The 22,870-nt window shown below is 37.2% G+C and overlaps 2 protein-coding genes across 3 annotated transcripts; one reads left to right on the forward strand and one right to left on the reverse strand.

Moving 5' to 3' along the window:
* Window positions 1-10,623: 10,623 nt before the first annotated feature.
* On the reverse strand, window positions 10,624-14,029 carry LOC122062851 (plant intracellular Ras-group-related LRR protein 4-like). Of its 2 annotated transcripts, none has more exons than XR_006135111.1 (4): window positions 12,653-14,029; window positions 11,417-12,330; window positions 11,060-11,340; window positions 10,624-10,883 (listed from the first exon to the last, which is right to left on the reverse strand). XR_006135111.1 is itself a non-coding variant. In XM_042626503.1 (4 exons), exons 1-3 carry the CDS (start codon window positions 13,275-13,277, stop codon window positions 11,194-11,196), a joined length of 1,686 nt encoding a protein of 561 aa, XP_042482437.1. In that variant the 5' UTR covers window positions 13,278-14,027; the 3' UTR covers window positions 10,624-10,883; window positions 11,152-11,193. The 2 variants fall into 2 exon arrangements, 1 of the variants encoding a protein (XP_042482437.1); XM_042626503.1 differs by having other exon boundaries at window positions 11,152-11,340; window positions 12,653-14,027.
* Window positions 14,030-19,809: 5,780 nt separating this feature from the next.
* Window positions 19,810-22,870, forward strand: LOC122062843 (cysteine protease XCP1-like). The gene is made up of 4 exons (XM_042626495.1): window positions 19,810-20,319; window positions 21,531-21,766; window positions 22,294-22,434; window positions 22,514-22,870. Exons 1-4 carry the CDS (start codon window positions 19,851-19,853, stop codon window positions 22,727-22,729), a joined length of 1,062 nt encoding a protein of 353 aa, XP_042482429.1. The 5' UTR covers window positions 19,810-19,850; the 3' UTR covers window positions 22,730-22,870.

Consider the following 22,870-nt stretch of genomic DNA (forward strand, 5'->3'; position numbering starts at 1 on the left):
CCAACAAGGTGTAGTTATCATTCTCGAGGAAAGAGATTAGACATCGAGAGATGATATCGCAGTGGTGGATCTAGAAGATGAGGCATCTCCGGCCAACACATAGTTGCAGAACGGCGATGGGATTTGTGACCCAACTGTAATAGTTTGGACGCCATTTGACATCCAAGCCAACGATGAGTTTGTGGAAACGACGGTGGTGGATTCGATGGATTATTGAAAGCCATTGGCCGACGACGGCGGAGCTGTGGGTGACGGTGGCGATTATGTTGTCTTCCATTAAGGTGACATTGTATTGACAACGAGAAGTACTATAGATGGAGGCCATGGTACCTCTGCTATTAGAGGTTTCTTTCAGATTGGGTGAGAGAGACTTGAGATTTTTGTAGGTTTTTATCCTTTTGTTGAGATTGCTTTCGAAATTGAGGGAATCTGTCAGAGAGTGAGAGAGTGAGAGAGAGAGGGAGAGGAGAGCGCGCCCTTCTTTGCAAGAAACCACTTCTTCAGTTCCTGCTAGAATTTGGATTCTTATGGGTTGGAAGAAACAACTTCTTTTCAGTTCCGGTGTCTCTGCTCCGCAAGGTTTCAAGAACAAGGAATCGGCTCGGTGAATCGGTTGATTTAGAATGGGATCGACCATGGCCGATCTTGATTCCAACTGATACGGTTACTTCCATGGTTCTCCCTTCAAGATAATGTGTTTATATATATATATATATATATATATGGATTGATGGAGCATTTTCCCATTTTTCATTCAAGTGCTCTATGTGCCAAGACACTGGATGGATGGAGCATTCTCTTTTTTAGTGCCTCACTGGATCTGGATCTGGATCTAGATCCTCTCCCTAGAGTTTATGGACCATAGAATGATTTCATAGTTGGGAGGATCCGGATACACGTCTCGAGGTCACCCCAACGGTGGGATCACTCTATGGTCCATGGATCAATCATATATCTCAGCATGGAAAATAGGGCAGCGCTGGTAACACCCGTAGAATCTGCCAACCACATTTTCAATTAGTTGATTAATGCACCTGTTTTTGGAATCGACTATGAATGCTATTTGATTTTCATTTTTTCCATTTTCCATTCTTTTAGTAGATGAATAAAAAAAAAAAAAAAAAAAAAAATCAAAGAACTTAAATTCTTAAAGCAAGATCTACCCGCCCTGCTCCATGAAAGCGAGATAGAATCCGTTGCTTGTACGATCACCTTGTTGTACGAATCAACGATCAACACATGTCCCATTTTTTGTCATTACAAGGATAAAGAAGGGTATATCTGAGAATAAAAAGAACAGGTGTTGGTCATTGACTCGTATGATCTCTGTTCTCCATGAAAGCCCATTGACATTTGAGCACGCATGCATGATCCCACGCAAACAGTAGTATGAGAGAACTGAAAATTATGTGATTTTTTTGTTGGTAAAGAAGAAATTTATTCAAAAGAAAACGGTTACAAGCCGAGGCCTCCACCGTGTAGAGCGGGAGAGGTCAAGAGGTGGAATGAGACTGAAGTGTCTTACACCGGATGGATATGCCTTTCCTGGCTAGGGCAGCGACAATGCCATTAATAACTTCAGCCTCTCCCACAATGATAGATGACATAAAGGATGGCTCAGAGAATACGAGAGCGCAAGCTCCCATCTAGTCCACTTCTTCCTTTTCTCTAAATGAAGGAAGCATCCACGTTAACCTTCACAATTCTTTGTGGAAGGAGAGCCCAAGAAGACTAGAATAAGAGGGGTGATCCTTCTCAAGAGGCTGAGCATTACAGAACTCCTTGAAAATTATGTGATTATGAGTATCTCATTCTCCCTCCACAGATCTAGATTCTAGACATAGGTAGGTAGCATTGCGGGCCCAAAATGGTGTGATTATGAGTATCTAAAGGAACCCTTTTGCTCAAGCCTAACCCACAAATGCCAGAGACATAGGTCGCGTTTGTTAGTCATTCAATTCAAGAAATGATGTTTCATGTCAAAACTAGTCTCGTTCATTTGTGTCAAAATTCCGTTTAAAACAGAACTCCGATGTTTTTTTTTTTTCTTTTTTTTCAAAACCCAAATGTTGGAATATAGTTATCATGTTTCAACATTTCTCATTTTTAATATTTTTTTAACTGATTCACTTAAAAAAAAATTAGAAAAATGAACTGTGAACACCACACAGAAGATTCCATTTTCTTGTTTATGTAAAACGAAAAAACGCTAAAAATATTTTTTTTGATGACTACAACATGCAGCTATAATTTAAATTTAACTGTCCTCTGTTCGTGGGCCCGTGGACCAGGCCCAATAACAAATTAGATTCTTAAATGTGCTTAATCTGATATGGACATGGAAGGTTATGTTCAAGATGGCTACAAGCCTTCAACCAACCTACGTTAGCCCCAAATCCTATTGGAAAATGGGGGAAGAGAGAGAGAGAGAGAGAGCTTCAATTTGTAATTCTTCAATTATAACTGCAGTAATTAACAACAGGGAAATTGGAAACATAAAGGGAGGAAAAGGGTTTGAACTTGGTGGAAGAAGAAGAAGAAGAAGATAGAAACCGTTTGTATTGTAGTCTCTGTGGATGAGAAATCTCATTCAGAAATCGAGGATTTTGGGGTGACCAAACCTGTAAGAGAAAGATCTGCTACGATAGAAATCCGCTTCCTCCTGCTGCCACTGCCCATCATCGAAGTTCTTAGCATAGCTCAACATATCATACTTCACCTCCTGCACTTGGCTTCTATTTCTTCTTGATCTCCTCATTACCCCACCTATCTTTCTCTTCAGTTGCAGCAGCGACACCCATACTACCTTCCTCATAAACACCGCCACCAACCTCCGTCTCTTACTCACCAACCTCAGTACCGCCCTCTTCATTGCCACCCACATTTCCTCTGGCAGACTCAGACTTCAAGGCCTGGGCTGGATTTTGCTTTCTCTTCTTCTTCTTCTACTGAAACCCTACTTCTTCACTTCTTATCAGAATTGAGAAATCGCGAGAACAGCGGAAGAATCATATGGGGTCTTTAATTTTTGCAGCGGAAGTTATGTGATTTTCCTCATTTGCAAATCTTAAATTCAATTCATTTATATTTGACGGTTGTGATTCTTTTGACCCCTTATTATTTCTCAGGGAATCCTATGTGGGGTATTTGCCAAACTGGCATTCTCCAAATTACGTCAATTACCCCTTAACACATTTTATCTTCCAAGGGCATTTTTGTCAATTACACGTTAGTTGTTAGTTGGTGTTGGTTTTTTTCATTTTTTTTTTTTTTTTTTTTTTTTAATAATGAGAGTTAGTTGTTGCTGTTGTTTGGTTCTTGTTTTCATATAAATAAATGGAGTGGGTCGTTGCCAAATCATGGTCAATGTATCGGTATCATCGGAGCTCGACTCAGAGAACTACAGGGTTGGATAGGCTGATTGTAAATCAGCCCGTAAAGAAAACCAAAACTCGTTTAGAATGGTCTTTATCAGAATGATTGTAAATCAGGTCGCAAATAAAATTAAAACTCGTTTGAGGTGATTTATGATCATCGAAACACAGAAACAATAGTGTCGAAGATCAGCTCAACCGTAGGGTGGTCGTAGAGTAACTTAGCGTACTTATGGAATTGATTCCTAGGAAATCTTGGTACCAATCAACACGTATTTGGCATCAGTGTTGGCAGTGACTGATATAGTACCGATATTTTGTTTTATAATCTTAGTTGGGGTCGTTGGGGGTGGGTGGTGCAATACATAGAAGCGTCCATGGACTATATAACTAAAGTGCCACATGGGATAATGATTTAAAGAATCCAATCATTGATTAGGAAAGAAATGATAGAGTGACCAAATTCATCATTTGCTACAAATGTTTTAACATCTTCTTATGGTATTTTATTTTATTTTATTTTTTTATTGAGTTTATTTAACAGGTTGTTATGGTACCATGGAACCTATTTTGTTCACAAAAATTAAGCCGAATTTTTGGACTCAAATCTTTGTAGTTAACGGTTGGGAAAGCTCAGGTATGCACCACCCGCTATTGGATCTTGTGTCCATTGCTCGGGTTGGGTTTGATTTTTTAAAACCCTAGCTCAACCCTAAGGTCTCTTAATTCAATCTTAGCCCAGCTTAGCCCAAGGTTGGGTTAAGATATCCCAACCCATGCCCAACTCTGTCGGGCTTAGCCCAACCCAACCTTAATGGACTCTTATTAGGCAGGCTTAGCCTGCCCAGACCAGCCCAGCCTAGTAGTATTGGTTACTTTTTTATTTTTATGTTATATATATATTTATATAGTACTATTGGTTGTACTTGAATGCTTGATCTAGATACACTGCAAATGTCAAAAACCAATGTTTTTGTATATATGTAGATTTTGGAAAGCGAGAGATTTTTTGTAAACCTTTTCCTATAAGTACCCATTTACAATTATTAACATATTTATATTATTATGTACTTAATATATAGTATTAAGTTGGGTTGGGTTATTTATATTATTATGTACTAATATACAGTATTAAGTTGGCTTGGGTGGTCTCAACCCAGGCCCAACCCAACCTGTTTTTGGACCTGAAATTCTCAATCCTAACCCAACCTATGGGCTGAAAGTCTCAACCAGGCCCTATTCTGGTTCAAGAAAGATTCGTGCTGATGGGGCTTTATTGATATCCCTACTACCGCTCATTGCTTCCTCGCAGAAAATTCTTGTTCCCAATTTTTAGCCCATTTGATGGGTTCGAAAAGGCCTAACCTTTAACAGGTAGATGTTGTGTGTTCAGACTACAATGTGTTATACCCAAAAAAAAAAAAAAAATTTTGGGCCAGCCCGTGGCCTGATAAGCCCGGGCCTAAATTTAGCCTTAATAGCCTTGCTCCACATAGGCCCAAAATTTTTTAAGGTCAAGTCCAGCCATAGTCGAGATATGTAATGTCAACCGGATCAGTTACATCTCTAAACTCTATCCAATTAAACTGAGGTGGAAATAAGAGGTGGAAAAAAAAAGAGAATCTACACACCACACCAATGACAATATAGTTTCTTATACATATAAGACTGTAGGACATAATTCTCACCTAAATTTGGCCCACCTTACCTCCAATTTGGGCAAATATGTGCTGGTAACGCACACACTCACCCTTCATTTGAGACTTGACCTCAAAGGGTAAAAAGGCTTAAAGTTGAGGACGAGACAATCTATTAATTTTTTGTTTTTGAAATGCAAAACCATTTATATTATTGAACTTATAATTGTCACGGCAGCATAGATGTTGACCTAAGGCATTGGAAGGAACCTGGACATAAAGTGACACTATCAAGACGCCCGCTTAGGTGGACCAAGGCACTTGGACGCCTAGACGACAATACTTTTGACAACAATGGTTTAATCAATATATGAGATATAGTTGGTAGTTTGTGAAGCGCTATTATTATTATTAATTGGTAAAGAAGAGATATATAATTAGGTAGTGTCTTTCTTGTTTGGAGTGTAGCCTATGCCGGCAAAAATACCCAACAGAGTGTCCTCTGAAAAGAATCATTTCAAGGGGCAGAGAGGTTATTTGAGGTGAGGGGAGGGGAAGGGAAAACATAGAAAGAGAGAAGGGTTGCGCTAGTAGAGGTTATACTCCCAGGCAAGAATCATTTCCTCTTATTATTATTGGGACCCAATTTTTATGTACAACAATGTACATATATATGATCATATCCCCTTTTCTCTTTCATCCAGTGAATGAATGTATGACCATGTACCCACATGGGTGTGCATAAAACCTTTTGTTTTATTATTATTATTATTATGGAAAAAAAAATTTCTAAACCATTGCGTTAAGTTACACTAGCTCATATGTATCTATTTCCCTCATTTTCACGTCAAATGACCTTATTCCTTTCCAATGGACAATATTGTTTTATTGCACCTCGTGGGTGCACTACTTGCTCAAAGAATCCTCTCTTATTATTATTATGGGAGAATGTTTTCTATCCGTGAGTATATTCTACACCACCTAACCCTGTTTTATCTCCCTCTCTTCTCCCTTATGTAATGACCTTGCCCCTTTTAATTATACCAAAAGGGGAGCTACCAAAAAAAAAAAGTGGATCTTTATTGTCAGTGTAGGGTACACTTCCGGAACAGAAAATATTCTCCCCATATATATTTTTAAGGGTGAGGTGCTACGTTAGGCTGATGTATTACAGAAAATGATTTGTTATCATGTTGGGTAATTTAATTGAGCATTTCTATAATTCTAATCATCAACAAATTAAAAAAAAAAAATGTTATCCATGAGTGTGAGGCTTGTGACAGACAGGTACCAAACAAATTTCTTGATTATTTTAAGCCTTATGATACCAAAGGGTACTAAAAGATGGATTAAACTAATGGATCATAATTGTGCTTTAAAGTCTTACTATTCTTATTCTTTCGACCCTGAATCGTTGACTTAGGCTTGAGAGATACCTAATCTTTGGAATAATTACGATTTATCAAACTGTCACCCATCAAATTAAAGTCGTAATGGCATCTATATTAGCCTTTATTAGAACACAACTCTTTTCAAAAATTTATCCAAAAACTTATGGTTAATGGGTGGCCGCCTTTTTTTTTTTTTTTCACCGAAGGCAAAGCGAGATTAGGTATTGAAGGTGGCCGAACAATGAAATGGTTCAGATATGATCCCTTATATGGTCTAGGGTTAGATGCGCCACAGTTCAATTCATCATGGCCTCGAGAAAATTTGATCTTTAAGTACTTTTTTTCAATTGTCATTTTTCTAGGTGAAATTTTCAAATGTTATTAGTTGCTAAAGTGGAGAGAGAGAGAGAGAGAGAGAGAGAGAGAGAGAGAGAGAGAGAGAGAGAGAGAGAGATCTTCATAAAAATAAGGGCATAGCCGGTGCACAAGGCTCCTACATGTGCGAAGTCCGGGGGGAGAGAACTACACAGACTTACCCCGAAAATGTCGATAGGTTGTTTCATATAATTGGAGTAGGTCTATCTTGTGCATGGTTCTGATTCTCAGATCAAATTGGCCGGTAGGATTGGAACGATATTAATCGTGACCCATCCCGATACACATGTTACATGTATGGTCCAAGGGTAAAATTGTAATAAAAATGACTTTAAAAAAGAAAAATAGGGATATATCTGTCTAATATGGTCTAATTCAAATCGATTCAGATCAATATCAGAATGATATCGACCTTGACTGATCCCATAACCGTTCCTGAGTTTTAGAACCTTGATCCTATGCCCCCATTCGAAGTTTCTAAGCCACACCTTACTGCATAAGATTGGCTAACACATGAAATTCACAAATTGGATACAAGGGGGTGTTTGGACCAGAACCAGGAGATTCTCAATCCATGGTTGCACCTCTCTTCGCACATTGATCCGTCTCTTTAAGGCTGTATTTGTTTCTCTGTAAAATTCAAAATTGTATAAAAATCAAAAATGGAGAAAATGTTTCATTGAAATGCAATACAGACAATTGCAAAACAACATCCATTTCAAAATGCAGGATGAATGAACTCTGTTTGGGAGCTTAGTGGATATGCTAGCTCCTCCCTGGGTTTATCTCTCCTCCTCATACGAAATGGCATTATGCCCCCTATTGTGGGAGGAGAGAGATAGACTTAGAGAGTGTTAAGGTATACCACACTCCCAGACAGAGAACTCCATCCCTTTCGCAAAATACTGATGGCTTCTTCATCACTTGTATTATTAGCATCCACACAGGACTTTACGGCTCCACCCATATTATATGGTTGGATTTTTTTTTTTTTTTTTTGGGTAGAACAATTACAATTCAATGAACCCAAAACTGGCCTGTATTTGGTGGTTTGCCCAATTTGATCAGGGTATCTGAAGCCATGTCTCGAGGTTCTATTTGGTCACAATGGAATTAAAGGGAAGGAAAATAAAACTTTTAAACCTAAAACTTTTGTAATCATGTCCTCACATGATTATATCTCTAATTCAAAATCTTTTCATATTTGGTTATTAAATATCATTTTACTTTGTATCCAAATATAAATATAAAATAAAATTTACATCTTAAAAGTTTTCATTACCAAATATGGTAAGAAATTCAAGTAGCTTACACAAAGGAAAAGCCATGAGTCATCACACAAGTGCAAGAAGGGTTCACCTAAAATCCTAGGGTCATTATTACTCCCCTTCTACTTGGGAGGTCTGAAATACCCTTTCCCTACTTTTGACACCCATCCCATGACAATGATGGGTATCACCGTGATTGAAAGAAAATTGTTTTAATTTCCTTTTTTGGATGAGTACACTATAGAAGAGGGGAGGGAGAAGGTAACACCCAAAAGACTCGAACTTGAGACCTCGTGATAAGATGGTCTTATCGCACCACAACCTCACCAACTACGTTAGAGAATTTTTTTAGAAAGGGGGGAGGGGGGGGGGGGGATTGCATCCCCTAAACTGTTTCTTTTATCCAATCATGTTGAGTAAAAATTACAACAATTCCATTTTTTGGTTAAAAAAATTTCACCCTTTCTTCAGCTTCATTTTCCTTGCAACCAGACCAAGCCTTTTAGGGTGAAACAAACACAAACTAAGCAAGATTTTAAACTCGATAATGCAATCCAGATTAGACATAAATTTATCCAATCCAGCCCAAAATTAACCAAACCTTTAAGAGTGTACCAAGTGCACAAAGCTCTTACTATTGTGGGGTTTGAAGAGGGTCATATTGCACGCATCCTTACCCTTGCTTCATAGAGAAGTTGTTCTCAACTTGAACCCATGACCTCTAGATTGCAACGGAGCAACCTTATCATTGCATCGAGGTATAATTGGGGTTATTGGCCTCTGATCCTGATACTTGAAGCCATGTCTCTAAGTGGTCTTGCTCCACCACAGAGATTCCATCCTCCTTGTCTCTCTACGCTTCTATTTATCAGAGGGCCCTATAGGCCTATACCCTTCCAATATCTGGTCTTCCTTTTTCTGGTTTCTAAAACCATACGAGGCAAACAGAAAATGAAATGCAAAATAAATAAAGCCAAGGAAGAGGAGGGCAAAGAATGAAAAGGTGGCCCCAAAGGTCTTGCAAAGTAGAGTAATCCACGAAGGCTAATTACTAGCTTAGAAGATCATGTCTGTGGGCTCTGTACTCCCACGGACAAAGGCCACAGTGTGTGAGGGTAGAGCTGCCTCCTCCTATCCTCACAGCCTACCAAGAAGATCCTGAGCAATGTTTCATATATATGACTTGAAATCTATTTATGTCAAGTGAATGGAAAGAAATAAGAAAAACTACAGGGAAGTGTAAGCCATTGCCAAAAAGGAGAGTCAAATCAAGTGTATCCTCTCTTTTCCAAAACAAACAACTTGAGCTTAATTAGACAATAATAGTTCTGGGAGCACCAAGACTCAATCATATTGGCCAAGAGAAAAGCTGTGTTATAGGATCAATACCAGCTCCATTTGCAAAGACTTATCAGCCACAGGATAGGCTTTCTGGTATTGGTGATGAATAACAACCCGAAGAAATCATGAGATGAGGATCCTTTCATGAATGTAAAGGTTCCATTTTCAATCGATTCTCATGTTCATCCAGGTCAAGTATGAGAGTGGTACACAGCAGAATATGTAATATAATATAGGATAATAGCAGCCAATGACCAAGAAGGTAGAAGAGTACATTGTATAATTCACCTTCAGCCAAAACCTGTCATAATTCAAAGAAGGAACATGAGCATGAGGTAGGCAACTTGGACGAGAAATTCTCTCTTGCACATTCAAGGTCCTTCCATGCACTAGTTCTAAGAATATGTCAAATGGTACAACAAAGGAGACTTCCATGCGCTAGTTCCAATATTCCAATGTTTCCTTTTTTTGGTACCCAACCAAGATAATAAGATATTCTACTTGCTTGATTACTGATTTCTTCACATTCATTACAAAAATTAGAACAGATGAATATTTGCGGATGATACTTCAAATTAAAACCTAACTAGTGATATTGTGCAAGAGGGTTCAACAGTAACTGATATATTCCAAATTTCAATATTTCTAAGTTAAATTGACTTCACTGCAGACAGAATCAGCAAAATCAACAAGTTGAGTGTCAAACTCTATGGTTTTGATAGATTAATACCCTGGACAACACAAAATGAACCCATGAACTTTAAAACCTGGGGGCAATTGTCAGTTCCAGAAGACACAAGCCAGGAAAAACCCAATGCCACCCAGGTAAACTATATATTGCAGTTGCAAAGTTTGAAAACATAACTTCGCTCAAAGTTCCAAGTTGATTCTCATCAAAGCATTTTGGGTTAGTTACATTATCACCAACCTTCTCATCACAACTGATTGGAAGGAGAAATTTTCCCAAATTCAGGTCTGAATAAGACCTTTAGTTCGAGTACTTTTCAAGTAATACCACGGACAATTTATCAAAAAGAAGATTCCTTCGGTGTAATTCAGCAGCTAGAGTCCTAGACAGGAGACACATACACTATAGAAAACTCTGATCAGATTATATTAAGGCCATGGGTATAAAGGTAAATATACTACTCAAAGCTAAATATTTAACCAAAATTTCCTTGCAAAAAGAAAACAATATCAGTTTCTGTGAGAAAAGATTTTACGAAGAATAACAGTGTAAAGGGAGAACATATGTATTTATTTAACAATTGATGCTTGTGGAATACAACCTCTCTCTCTCCCTCTCTCTCTCTCTCTTTGACACTAGAGGTCAATGGGGTTCAATGACATAAAAAAATAAAATAGAAATAACAGATAATGTGAACTACACTACAAAGCAAAGATCAGAGTCATATCTGCATAGCCCTTCATTTCTTGGACCAGGAGGATTCCTTGTACAAACATAAGAGTTTCCATCAAACTTCTGATACTCACTCCCTGCAAAAATAGGTGTCAGAAAGATTCTAGATGAGGGTCGACAAAACCAAGTGAGATGCAAAAAAGTGCCATAGTGTTATATAAGAAAAATATTAAGTAATATTCCTCAATTGGGCATACACCTAACATCAACTGTTTCATTGAGTATTAATTGAGAGTCTGATCTTTATCATTACCTTGCAGAAATCACATATTTGCGTAATGCTGGGAAATGCTAAGGACTAAAATGTCATGAGCACGTCAAACAGAAGACAGCAAAGGACTTTACCCAATAGAGTGAAATGTTCTGTCCTTGTTCGAGCTTCCAAAATTAGGTTTTCACATAGTCCAGACCCTCATGCTTCCTTTTGTTAGGCCTTGAAAACAAGCAGAATTGAGTCCAATTCTTTTTTTGCTTGATTGGTTGTGCCTTGATATCCCTCCTCGCAACGAGTTCAGTCATGTATTCAATGACTGCCTGGAAACACAAAATTTTGGTCAGCCTTGAAATCGATGTATCCACAAAAACTGAAAACTGCTCGAAACTGAATTACCTGTGCACCCTTTTCTGCAATATGCCTAGGTGGCACTTCCAGAGGATTTTCTTCTGCACGAAGCACCCGCAACCGCGATAGCATCCCAAAAGAGTCTGGAAGGACACGTATTTGATTATTGCTGATATCCAATTCTTCCAGCATCTCAAGGTTCCCAATGGATCGTGGTAGCGACTGTAGGTCTGCAAAATTACTCCCTACATTCATCTTGACGAGTGTGGTCACAAGGCACAAGCTCTCTGGCACTGCTTCAAGCTCGTTGAAGCTAACATCAAGCTCCCTCAAGTTGGTTAGAGATGCCACTGTGGTAGGTAGTTGTCTGATATTATTATACCTAACAGAGAGAAGCTTAAGTGATGCGATCCTCCCTACAGCTTCTGGAATGGCTTTCAGGCGGTTATAGTCTGCTCTTAGCTCAACAAGGGATGTGCACTGGCCAATAGCATGTGGGATTTCTTCAATATTATTTGTTTCAATGTTCAACTTCTTCAGGCCAACAAGGTTTCCAATTGACTCAGGAAGCAATGAAAGTTGGTTTGAGCTCACATCGAGCTCCTCAAGACAGGATAATCTACCGATTGCAGCAGGCAGAGATGCTAAACCATTCCCTCCCAAATTTAGATAAACCAGGCTAAAGAGATCCCCAATGGATTCAGGTAGTTCGGAAATCTTGTTTGAACGCAGGTCTAGTTTTGCCAACAAAGAAAGCCTTCCAATTGTGGCTGGTAAAGCTACGATCCGGTTTTCAGACAAATCGAGAGTTAATAAACCTGAAAGCTTCCCTATTGAATCTGGTAACCATTCTATCTGATCCATCAACTTGTTCTGGAGGTTGAGTTCCTTTGTACCTTTCTTTGAGGTGACCTCAATCAAACTGGCTAATTTAATCAGACTCAACTTCTCACCATCTTGACCTACACACAACAGACTTAAGGCATAAGAAAAATAAACTAGAATACAGTACTTCCAGTAATAAACTAACAATCTAAATTCACTGCAATACATCCAAAAAACCAAATTGCACATAGAACACATGAAGTAATTCAAAAGAGAGAGAACAGAAATGTCAGCAAATCTCTCCAGAAACTTGCTTCAAATAATTTAGAATACGAAAGGCTCATCGCTGTTCCAGTTTCTAATTTAGAATAGGAAGGTATTACATAACCGGGATGGAAAAGATATAGGGAACAAGGAAAAGAGAGGAGAACAAAGAACAATCGGAAAGTCTTAACTCACCAGAAGTAGATACAGATTTGAGAGAAGAATCCGAGACAAGGGGTCTATATGGAACAGTTCGAACTCCATCGCTACAAAAGGATGCCTTTGCCGTCTTCAAACAACTATCATCTCTAGTAAACAGCTCAGAACCCCTTAGAGATTCTTTCTCAGCGTAGAACCCAGACGAAGTCCCTGAAGATTCGAAACCAGTAACAGAGGCAGAAGCACTGCTTGCAGAGAAACAGCTCGAAATTGTGGAAATTGAGCCGTTGGAGCTGTCAGGCTGATTAGAATTGGAGGCAGAAGGGACGCATTTTGATGCTCTTTGGATGAATTCATCGAATAGCGCATGGATGTTTTCGAGATCAAGCAATTGCAAAGCTTCTCTCTTCTGTTCTTTACTCTGGAAAAACACTAAATTCTTCTGCATCTCTTGCATCACAAAGAACAACTCATCTGGGATACTGGGGCCCTTTCTCTGCTTAGATATTGCATCTATTCTGGACTGTTCTTCCTTCTCAACATTCCAGATCAAGACCTTCGCAGCTTCAACTTCATCTATACCAGGCCTAGTGGGCAGAGATTTGTGAGTTCTCATGATCTCCTCAACAACCCCTTCAATGGATTGCACAGAGGAACCCATAATGCTTGATTCTAGAAGAACTCAACAAAATGAATAGAACTTAAATAGAAAAAAAATATATATTTTTTCACACGAAAAACGAGAAATCCAAGTACCAGATCGAAAAAACAAAAAAAACAAAAAAAGGAAACAACTCTACGTATTTTCTTGATAACTCGGTTTCTTGATGAACTTTTTCCCTATAAATCTAAGCAAGTAATACCCAGCATTTATGAAATCGAAAAATAAGGAAATACCCAAATGGAGATGATAATGAGGAAGGAAAGCAGAGAATAGGAGACTTGAATCACCTCCTAAGGACTTCCTAGAACGTCCTTTACCCAGATGCACTGTAAAACCAAAAACAGAGCAAAACCCATGGACGGATAACCATCTGGGAACAGCAAGAACGAGAAAACTCGAAATGACAAAAAAACACAGAGGAAGAGAAGAGTTAGAATTCGTAGCCCACTTCCATGGATTTTTTTTTTTTTTTGGGGGGGCAAATCGAGACTGACTATACCATACAAGACTAAGAATACAATAAAACATACATTCGAACCAGCTGCGAGGAGATCTCTGGGTTATTCCTGAAATTCTGTCTTTTGTACCTATTTATGAGAAGAACAAAAATCCAGCTATTTCCAATCCTCCATTACCTGCAACTTCCGATTTCTGATATGGGTTCGTGTTATTTATTTAATTTTTTTTTATTACGATTGCTATTACCCGTCTCAGTTAAGTAGTCTTTAAATCTGTTTGAGGCTTTCATCACAGAAACCGTAAAAAAAAAATGGGGGTGTGGGGGGAGTAAGGCTAACCGGTTTCGAGCACTCTCGTCGTCGACGCGTCGTCTCTATCTTGTAGTCAGAGAGATCTTTTCTATTCAAAGTATGCCCTAATCTTTGATGAGAATAACCAAATTGCCATAAGACTGTGACAAAGCTGGTTCAGTTCCTGAACACGTTCTTGCCATCTGGATGGTGCTCTAAATTGTAGCAAAAGAAAAGGTCAAATGGTCAACATTTCCCGACAACGAAGAAGGTCCACGATTCGAGTTAGATCATCGGTCAGCCCAGTCTACGGTCCAGAAAAATAGGGTTTTTATTGCCATTTCAGTAACTTTGAGGATTATATGAGGGTAAATGTGTCATTTTGACATTGGATTGGGCTTGGGCCACCGTGGCTGTTACAGCCTTGTAGGTAGATCATGTTCAAAGGTTGGCCAGCAGGATCCAGCTGTTACTTTTATTATATGGTAACTGATTTCAGTTTACCCCACGCCCAAACACTCTCTCTCTCTCTCTCTCTCTCTCTCAGATAGAGTTTAAAATCATATGGAATTGGGATCCGGATGACTCCCAGATATGATTTGATCATATCATATTGGTATTGAGATTGATCATGATTTTTGGTTAATTCGAGATTAGTTATTATATCACTATTAGGGGTGAAATGATAAAAAAAAAAAATTCTAATTTTTATGAAAGATAAGGGTAATATTATCTCATCGGAATTGATACAATCAATTTCAGATGATATTATACAAGGGGTGCAATAGGGCCATGTTGGGTTTCTTAAAACCCTAACCCAGCCCTGAGTCTCCTTAACTGGGTCCAAACCCGCCTTGACCCTTACTCAGGGTCGCAAAACTTCAACCTTAGCCCTACCTTTCAGGGTTCAACCCAACCCTTACCCGCCCTGATTTTTTCATGGTTAGACTGGGATGACCCTGACCTTGACCTTGGTTTGCCATCAAGGGCTGAGTATATCTTGACCCTAACCCTACAAAATATGAAATAACTTACAAATAAAAAATATTCATAATAAAGAGGAGATAAAAAATACAAAGTTACAAATTTCTTGGTAAAAAAAAACAAGACAGATCGGTGAGAAGATATATTAGGAGTTTTGAGGTGTCAATGACTCAATGTCAAACAATATATAAAATTATGTTAAATTCAGGGTTAACATCAGGGTCACAACCAATGTCAAAATCAAGGGGAAAAATCAGGGTCAAGCTGAGCCAAAACCAAGGCCAAAAGTCAGGGTAAAAAAATCAGGGTCAGATTCAGGGTTGGCCAAAGACATCAACCCTTATCTGTCCTGAACCTGACTCAGGATCAGAAATTTCAGGATCGGGCCGGCCATCAGGGTCACAATTTTTGGGTCAGTACTTGTTCAGGATCAAGGCGGGTTTGGGCCGTCAGGGCCAAACTTGCACCTTGCACGCCTATATTATGCTAATATTGATACTGATTATTAAATCATTGCTCCAGCCAATTCTGATTCAGATTGGAAGGGAATCGATGTTTCAATTTCCCCTGTACAATTTCCTATAGAATTTATTTATTTATTTGAGGACGATTGTGAATGGTCGAAGAAGAAACTTCATAGAAACAGTCATACAAATATTCAAGGTGGATTTATCATATTGTACTTATACATCGTATTACCATATTAACAATAAATCATGGTACTTCTACAAAATGCAGCATTGTGGCTCTTGAACATAATTCATTTCAAAACAATAAATCCAAGTGACATATTTAACAAGATTTGTTAAGGCAATTACCTTGCAAGGAATACGTCGAAGACTTCATGACATGTAACTATTTTTTCCATATAGATTAATCTCATTGTCATGTAATTGTTATATAGATAAGAAGTCTCTTTGATTGATCACATATCAAATTTGATAACATGTCTCAATTTTAAGACATATATATACGGTTTAGATCTTTTTTTTTTTTGCCCCGTGGGCCCATACTGACCTCATAATCATATGGACCGGGTCATACCAGGGTTGAATGAGAACCATTCAATTTTCACTGAAAGTTGTGAAGAGCACCAAACACCCCATGTGTGAGTGGCCTAAGGTGTGCCTAGTGGGAGTCGAACTCAGAACGTCCTAATTTATGGCTCGTACCAAGTTCGTTGATCATCAACTGCGCTACCCCATTGGGTTAACATATACGGTTTAGATCGAATAGAAATTAATTTGGGTTTTTACTATGCCATTTTAACTTTTACTGAAATGAAAGCAAAATTTATTTTCATTTTTTACTAAGGGAAAATCTTGGGTCAACCAAAGTTGGTTACAACAAGATTGTAACCTTACTTTTTTGTCATTTTAGTATAGCACATTTTTTTCCCAATGAGGATATCTTGTATCCTATCATTTCACATAAAAATTGTATTAAATAACTTTCATATGTTTTTTACCCTTGCATTAAATAAATTTTGAGAATTAGATAGGGGCAATTAAAAGAATTTTATGACTTCTTAATATTACTTCAGTGACAAACTTGGATCTTCTGTGGCACAACAAGGCGTTTGACGCACATCCAACGACGAAAAAGCTCATGCACAGAGCCCAAGGTGGTCACATGACGTAAAGGAATTCAGTCATTTAGTGACAATAAATAATTTCCTTTGAAGAATTTAATTTACTTTGTATCACTCCTTCCCACTTGAGCATTAATTAGTTGTCATTATAAGCCATCTAATTGACAAAATTTTTATTTATGACAATTATTGTTAGTAGAATAACTCATATTCCTTAGTTTACTCTAATTAATTTACTATTCTTGATTAAAACCTTATTAGCTATTCTTATTATTCATCCATCAAAGCATTCTTTCCCCAGCTATACTTGAATAAATTAGTTTATGGTTAACAGTCAAACCCCATAAAGCATTACTAGTACTACTATAATTGTATTATAAAACTTTAACTTTTATAATAATTCCATAATTTAATCTCTGAATCACTCAAAAAGTATAGAGGTTCCTCCTTTTTTTTTCTTTCAACTATAATTCAACTTGCAACATCCTAATCAGTGACTCTCTTCCTATTTAAGATTGAACAACAAATTGAATAAAAAAACCTTTATCATACACATAGTGGTCCTATGTCCACATGGTTCCTTGACAAATAAAGGCAACACTTGATGATCCAAAAGTTCAAGTAGATCTAAGTCATCTAACCATCTTTTCAAATGATTGTTCTACATTTATCTTTTTTTTTTTTTTTTTTGGGAAAAGGATTGTTCTACATATCAAACCATGGAAATTGGTAACCCTCTTTCAATAAATCAATCTTAATAGAAGATTCATTTATATTTTTCCATAACCTTTCACTTTACTGATTCCAAAGAAAAGGGTTTTTGCTTAGAGTTCTTTCATGATACATATAGCAATCACATTACTAATTTTTTTGATTGATTTAAATAGTTCTTGGTAATTTCAAATTCTTTTTGTTTTCCTTCAACAACTCACAAAGCCAAAGTTGGTCTGGAGAGATGGTAGGAAACCTGAACCCATGCTGCAAGGGTCCCATTAACAACCTGCACCATGACTAACAACCCAGTCAGAGAGAGGTGATGAACAAGCTCTTGGTGGATTACTGGAACCGTACAAAGTGAATAATGTGACTTGTTTTCAAGGTTAGGATTCAATCCTTGGTTTTAGTGCAAGGTGTCAGTGATCTCCAATAATGACATTGATACATCATACAGTTACATAAGGGCTGATATAGACACTTTTTGCCCCTCAAAATACAAATATAATGTGTTTTCTTTTCTTAATCAAGTATAATGGGGCGAGTTCGTGGCATAACAACTAAGTTGTTCTATTGCAACATGTTGATTATATGTTCAAAACTTGAAAACAGTTTCTCTTGCGAATCAGGGGATAAGGTTGTTTATGTTTGCCCTTCCCAAACCCTATAGAAGAGAGAGCCTTGTGCAATGAGTTGCACTTTTACTATGATCAAGTATGGATCGATCGATTCCGATCGAGGGTATTTTTCAAACCATATATATATATATATATATATTTTGGTAGAACCATATATTCAATTTTACATAATCTATACTCATGATATCATATAAATCATAGTTGTATTTTACATCAAAGTGCAACATTAACACATGGGACATGTTACATGTGTGGGATTTGTTCCACAATTTTGGATAATAAAGCTTTTGCTCCACATATGTGTATGATTCAAAATGGATAGATAGATCAGGACCCAGTTGTCTTGGATCCAAGGACATCAGGAAGATGGGTTGGGACCTCCACAAGTTGTTACGTGTCTCTCATTAAAGAGATGATGATCATACATGAACCCATCAATACATGTCTCCCACAGGATTAAGATTAATTGCAGAAAACTAGAAATAGTCGGCAAGATTCCATGGTTAATTTGTTTCCAATATTTTGGATAATTGGTTCATCTTTTCTTCACCTCTCCACATTTTGGGCCCATTTTTTTTATTTCACAGTTTTGTCAAGATGAGTTTTAACTATGGCCCATTTATTTTGGGTCCATATTGATGTTCTTCCAATCAAACTGGTGACCCTTGGATGAGATCAAGATTCAGGTCCTAAGGTCTTTATCCTCGGATTTTGATCAATAAAATTGAAGTGAGCTATTGAATTTTTAAGTTGTGTTGGTGGATGGTAATCAATGAGACCAATTAAAATGGCTGTACTGTCCAATCGAAATCTTAGACTGGGACCAGAACTGGTGTTGAAAATCGGCTGGCCCAGCCCAAATGGGCTTTAACCAAAGGGAAGGTATTTCCAGCCCATGCTGAAAGGCGAGAGGCAATTAGAGTGTTCTATCAGATCAATCAATTAGGGGTAGAAAAGTCATTTCATGCGGGAGGAGAGAGGGGAAGAAAATCACATCCGTAGATTTCAACTTTATTGAAACAAATAAAATTGGAAAGAAAATCACAACCTCACGAAGAAATTGTCCCATAATGTCACATCCGGTAGATTTCAACCCTTTTTACACAACCTAACAAAGAAATACATAGTAGGTAATTTCAAAAAAATCAATAAAGACACATGATTGTAGGATTCGGTATGATTTAAATTGGGTTTAATTTATATAGTTTAAATTTTGTTTGTGCCTACTTAATGCGAAAATGAGCTTTGCTTCTCTGTGAGTGTGAAGTGGCTTCACTTGCTGTAATCACTTAACAGGAAACCTAAACAACCTTGATTTTCCCATGCTCATACTGTGCTATTGGGGTGGGGAGGGGAGGGGGGAAGAAAAATCTCCTAGGACTCACCAATCATGATGTGAGAAACAATTTCATCAACAGAAGATTATTTGATCGAGCGGAAAAAGAGTGTCAGTGTAGAACTCATGGTCAGAATGTGTGACGGCATTGGAAAACATCCCTACACCCATGAGTTCAGCCAAGGCTAAGGAAAATTAGAATCAGATTGGGAAACCAACTTTGAAATCGGCCGAGTCCAATCACTATTGTTGCCGATTCAGACCGCAACCCATAGATCATAGATAGTTCACATTTTGGATCAAATGCAGTAATGCACCATCCAGCATTTCCTATTACTCTTCTACATATTATGTTTTTAAACAAAGAACAAGCTTGGAGTAAAAGCCTTTTTACAAAGAACAATGCTTAAAGATTCAGAATTCCAGAAATCATTTCCCCAATTTTACTTGAAAGCAACAGATATGAAACAAAAACCTATAAGTAACCATCCCCTCACCCCCTCCCTTCATCAAGCTAATCTCCTCCAATTGCCTTCATTGAATCAAAAAAATTTCGAGATGGGTTTCTCCTTATCCTCTAAGCTCCTCCTCCTTTTCATGTCAACCATTTTCCTTGTCTTTGTTGCCTCTGCTCACGATTTTTCGATCGTGGGTTATTCGCCGAAAGATTTGACATCCATCGACAGACTTATTGAGCTGTTCGAGTCATGGGTTTCAAAACACGGCAAAGTCTATGAGAGTATTGAGGAGAAATGGAACAGATTTGAAATCTTCAAGGATAACTTGAAGCACATTGATGAGACAAACAAGAAGATTACAAGTTATTGGCTTGGGTTGAATGAGTTTGCAGACTTGACACATGAAGAGTTCAAGGGGAAGTATCTTGGTTTGAAGACTGATTTGGATAAGCCCAGAAGGAGAGAATCCTCTAAAGACTTCAGGTATAGAGATGTGAAGGATATCCCCGAGTCCGTGGACTGGAGACAGAAAGGTGCTGTCACTCATGTCAAGAACCAAGGTGGTTGCGGTAAGTAATAGATTAAAACTCTCTTTCTTAATTAGTTTCTCTTTATTTGTTTATTGTTGGTGGCATGATGTCTTGTATTCTTTGGCTTGTATATTAAGAGGTCGAAGGCTTCAAGGATTCAATGAATTTTGTCAGGTTATATAGGTATTTTAGAAATTTTTCTTTATTGGATTTGTTATATATAGAGGTGTCACATCCTAGCCTGAACGGACAAAACCAACAGAAACTGATTGAAAAAACTCAGGCCAAATCAAACCGATCCTTATTAAATTTGTTTTGGATTGAGGTATGTTGGGATCGATTTCAAACCAAACCAACCAATAATCAAACCAAAATCAAACTGATAAAAAGATAAATGATTATGAGATTATAAATTAGTGAATTGATTATCCATTTTTTTATAATATTAGTGAAAATATTTTTTATTGTAAGGAAATTATTACAAATCAATGAATATGAGGTTATAAATAGAGAAATTGATTTGTAAATTATAACAATGCTTTGATTGATTTCCTTATTCACTACACAAAATTAGTTGGATAGTTGAATGAATAATTGGATAATAGGGTTGATTTTGTGATTTTAATATTAGTTTTCTTCTTAGTAATTAGTTATTCATCGGTTTAATATTAGTTATTTTTCCTTTACAATGATAAACCATTATTTAATCATAAATTTAAAGTGCTTGCGTCAAATCTTTCGTCCTTATAAGTTATGAATGTAAGATTTCATTATGGTTCAAGCTTGATAATAAATTAATCTAAATCGATACTAACATGATATTGAAAAACTGAAATAAATCAAAACCAAATTAGACCAAAATCAAAACCCATCGAAAACCAAAGTTCCTTTACTGACTGGTTTTGTCCATCCTCATTTCAAAATTGAAACCAAACCAAACCGACTGACAGACATCCATAACTATATATTTGTAATGAGAGTTCTTAATTTCTCTGTAAAAAATGAGAGAGGTATGAAGATGAGTAGCTTTAACTCTATTATCCGATAATGAAACAAATTTCATCTCACCATGTAAGTAAACAATCTTACTGAACCACGTAAATTTGTGTACTACTGTGTGATTGTTGTTTGCGATATTCATTAGCTTTCTACATCGTTTTTAGGGTTCTATACTCTCGATATACACACGGTGTTGAGTTTCTAACTAGTGTTGTGTAGAAGTTGAGATGGGTTTCATGGTAAAAATGCAGGAAGTTGTTGGGCATTTTCAACTGTGGCTGCCGTTGAGGGAATAAATCAGATAGTGACCGGAAACTTGACATCATTGTCGGAGCAAGAGCTGATAGATTGTGACAAACTCTACAACAATGGGTGCAATGGAGGACTCATGGATTACGCATTCGCTTTCATCGTCTCCAATGGTGGAATCCATATGGAAGAAGACTATCCCTACCTCATGGATGAAGGCACATGTGAAGAGAAAAAGGTCAAAAAACCGAAATCGGCCGTTTAAAACTGAATTAAACTGAAGTAAATCGATTCGTTTCGATTACAAAAGTTAGAATCTTTTATTGATTTGATATGGTTTGATAATTAAAACCATTGAACCAAACCAGATAAAATTAAATTATTTTATATTATTTCAATTAATTTTTTTTGATAAACTATTTCAATTAATGTGAATGATAAATTATATTCATTTTTAACGTTTGCAAATAGTTTGGTAGATTATGACCCTAGTTTTTTTTTGGGTGAAGAAGATGTAAAAAATTGACTTAAAGACCTAAAATAAGATCTAGAGTGAATATAAAACTGAGTGAGTTTGATTTTGATTTTAAAAATGTAATCCTATTCTTGGTTTGGTTCAATTTTGATTTTTCACATTTTGTATTTTAAATCGAATCAAAATCGAAATCAAACTAATTAACACCCAACTAATTAACACCCTTTTTTGTGGCCCATTGAGTTGGCTTCTTTAGTTGGTAATTGTGTACTTTTATTTATGAATTTCAGGAAGCTGTGGAGGTAGTGACCATTAGTGGTTATGAAGATGTGCCTGAGAATGATGAAAACAGCCTTTTGAAGGCACTGGCCCACCAGCCTCTCAGTGTTGCTATTGAAGCCTCTGGTAGAGATTTCCAATTTTACAGTGGGGTAAGCTTCTTCTTCTTCTTCTTCTTCTTCTTCTTCTTCTCTCTCTCTCTCTCTAACTGATGAAATTAATTACCACCAGGGAATTTTCAATGGGCACTGTGGAGCTGAACTGGATCATGGAGTAACAGTAGTTGGATACGGTTCAACAAAGAACCTGGATTATATCATCGTGAAGAACTCATGGGGACCTAAATGGGGAGAGAAAGGTTATATAAGGATGAAGAGAAACACTGGAAAACCTGAAGGAAAATGTGGAATCAATAAAATGGCTTCTTATCCTACCAAGAAGAAGTGATTGTTTTACTTGCCCATATCCCTTTTGTGTTTTTTTTTTTTTTTTTGAAACTCTCTTTTTAACAGTACTATTTTGGTTTGATGAAAGTTGAATCTGATGTATTGTTCTCAATAAAACTAATCTAAATTATGACTTCAACAA

The sequence above is a fragment of the Macadamia integrifolia genome, unplaced genomic scaffold (genome assembly GCF_013358625.1).
Source record: "Macadamia integrifolia cultivar HAES 741 unplaced genomic scaffold, SCU_Mint_v3 scaffold1129, whole genome shotgun sequence".
In the NCBI taxonomy this organism is placed as follows: domain Eukaryota; kingdom Viridiplantae; phylum Streptophyta; class Magnoliopsida; order Proteales; family Proteaceae; genus Macadamia; species Macadamia integrifolia.